The sequence below is a fragment of the Fulmarus glacialis genome, unplaced genomic scaffold (assembly GCF_000690835.1).
Source record: "Fulmarus glacialis isolate BGI_N327 unplaced genomic scaffold, ASM69083v1 scaffold25794, whole genome shotgun sequence".
NCBI lineage: Eukaryota > Metazoa > Chordata > Aves > Procellariiformes > Procellariidae > Fulmarus > Fulmarus glacialis.
The window spans coordinates 1-1,353 of NW_009207765.1; the positions used below are offsets into that span (position 1 = coordinate 1).

Genomic DNA, 1,353 nt, shown 5'->3' on the forward strand with positions numbered 1-1,353 from the left:
GGGATCCTCATGTCGGTGATCGTGCTGGCCATCGTCTTCGGCAACGTGCTGGTGATCACTGCCATCGCCCGGTTCCAGCGCCTGCAGACTGTCACCAACTACTTCATCACCTCGCTGGCCTGCGCTGACCTGGTGATGGGGCTGGCCGTGGTGCCCTTCGGCGCCAGCCACATCATCATGGAGATGTGGAAGTTTGGGAACTTCTGGTGTGAGTTCTGGACCTCCCTGGACGTGCTCTGCGTCACGGCCAGCATCGAGACACTCTGCGTCATTGCCGTGGACCGGTACTTCGCCATCACCTCCCCTTTCAAGTACCAGAGCCTGCTGACCAAGAGCAAGGCACGCGTGGTCATCCTCGTGGTGTGGGTGGTCTCAGCCCTCACCTCCTTTTTGCCCATCCAAATGCACTGGTACCGGGCAGACCGTGATGAGGCCATCCTGTGCTATGAGAAGGACACGTGTTGCGACTTCTTCACCAACCAAGCCTATGCCATTGCCTCCTCCATCATCTCCTTCTACCTGCCGCTGGTGGTCATGGTATTCGTGTACGCCAGGGTCTTCCAGGTGGCCAAGAAGCAGTTGCAGAAGATAGACAGGAGCGAGGGGAGGTTTCACACCCAGATCAAGGAGCAGGAGCAGAAAGGGGGAGCTGGGCACCGCCGTTCCTCCAAGTTCTTCCTGAAGGAGCACAAGGCCCTCAAGACCCTGGGCATCATCATGGGCACCTTCACGCTGTGCTGGCTGCCCTTCTTCATCGTCAACATCGTGCACGTCATCCAGGACGACATCATACCCAAGTACGTGTACATCCTCTTGAACTGGCTGGGCTATGTCAACTCTGCCTTCAACCCTTTGATCTACTGCCGGAGCCCGGACTTCAGGTATGCCTTCCAGGAGCTCCTGTGCCTCCGCAGGTCCGCCCTGAAGATGTATGCCAACGGCTACTCAAACAGCAACGGCAAGAGCGACTACAACGAGGAGGACAACGGCTACCCTCTGGCATCGGATAAAACCTGCGAGTTGCTCTGCGAAGAGGGCTCCTTCCCTCACCCCGAGGACTTTTTGCACTGCAAAGGTACTGTGCCTAGCGGGTAGCTTCGAGACGCGGTGGGCTCTGGCGTGGCACACATCGGTTATAAAGAGGAGCCTTTCTCTCTATGGAAAAACAACCCCCCCCAGTAATAATAATAATGATCCTCTTCTAGAGCGCACCTAAAATCTAACGGCTACAAGAAACCCAAACCTCAGCAAACCTTCTGCAAACAGGTGGGAGGTTCCCCCGGGCAGGGTCGGGCGGGCTGCTTGCCGTCTGCCTGTTTAGGGGCACGACCGTGGGTCCCTTGAGCGGGGGTG

At 57.4% G+C, this 1,353-nt stretch overlaps 1 protein-coding gene across 1 annotated transcript; it reads left to right on the forward strand.

Moving 5' to 3' along the window:
• Positions 1 to 3: 3 nt before the first annotated feature.
• On the forward strand, positions 4 to 1,345 carry ADRB2 (adrenoceptor beta 2, surface; the record flags this gene model as incomplete). The annotated part of the gene is made up of 1 exon (XM_009576262.1): positions 4 to 1,345. A coding segment is annotated over one exon (1,092 nt), but the record flags the coding sequence as incomplete, so codon positions are not given.
• Positions 1,346 to 1,353: the final 8 nt, after the last annotated feature.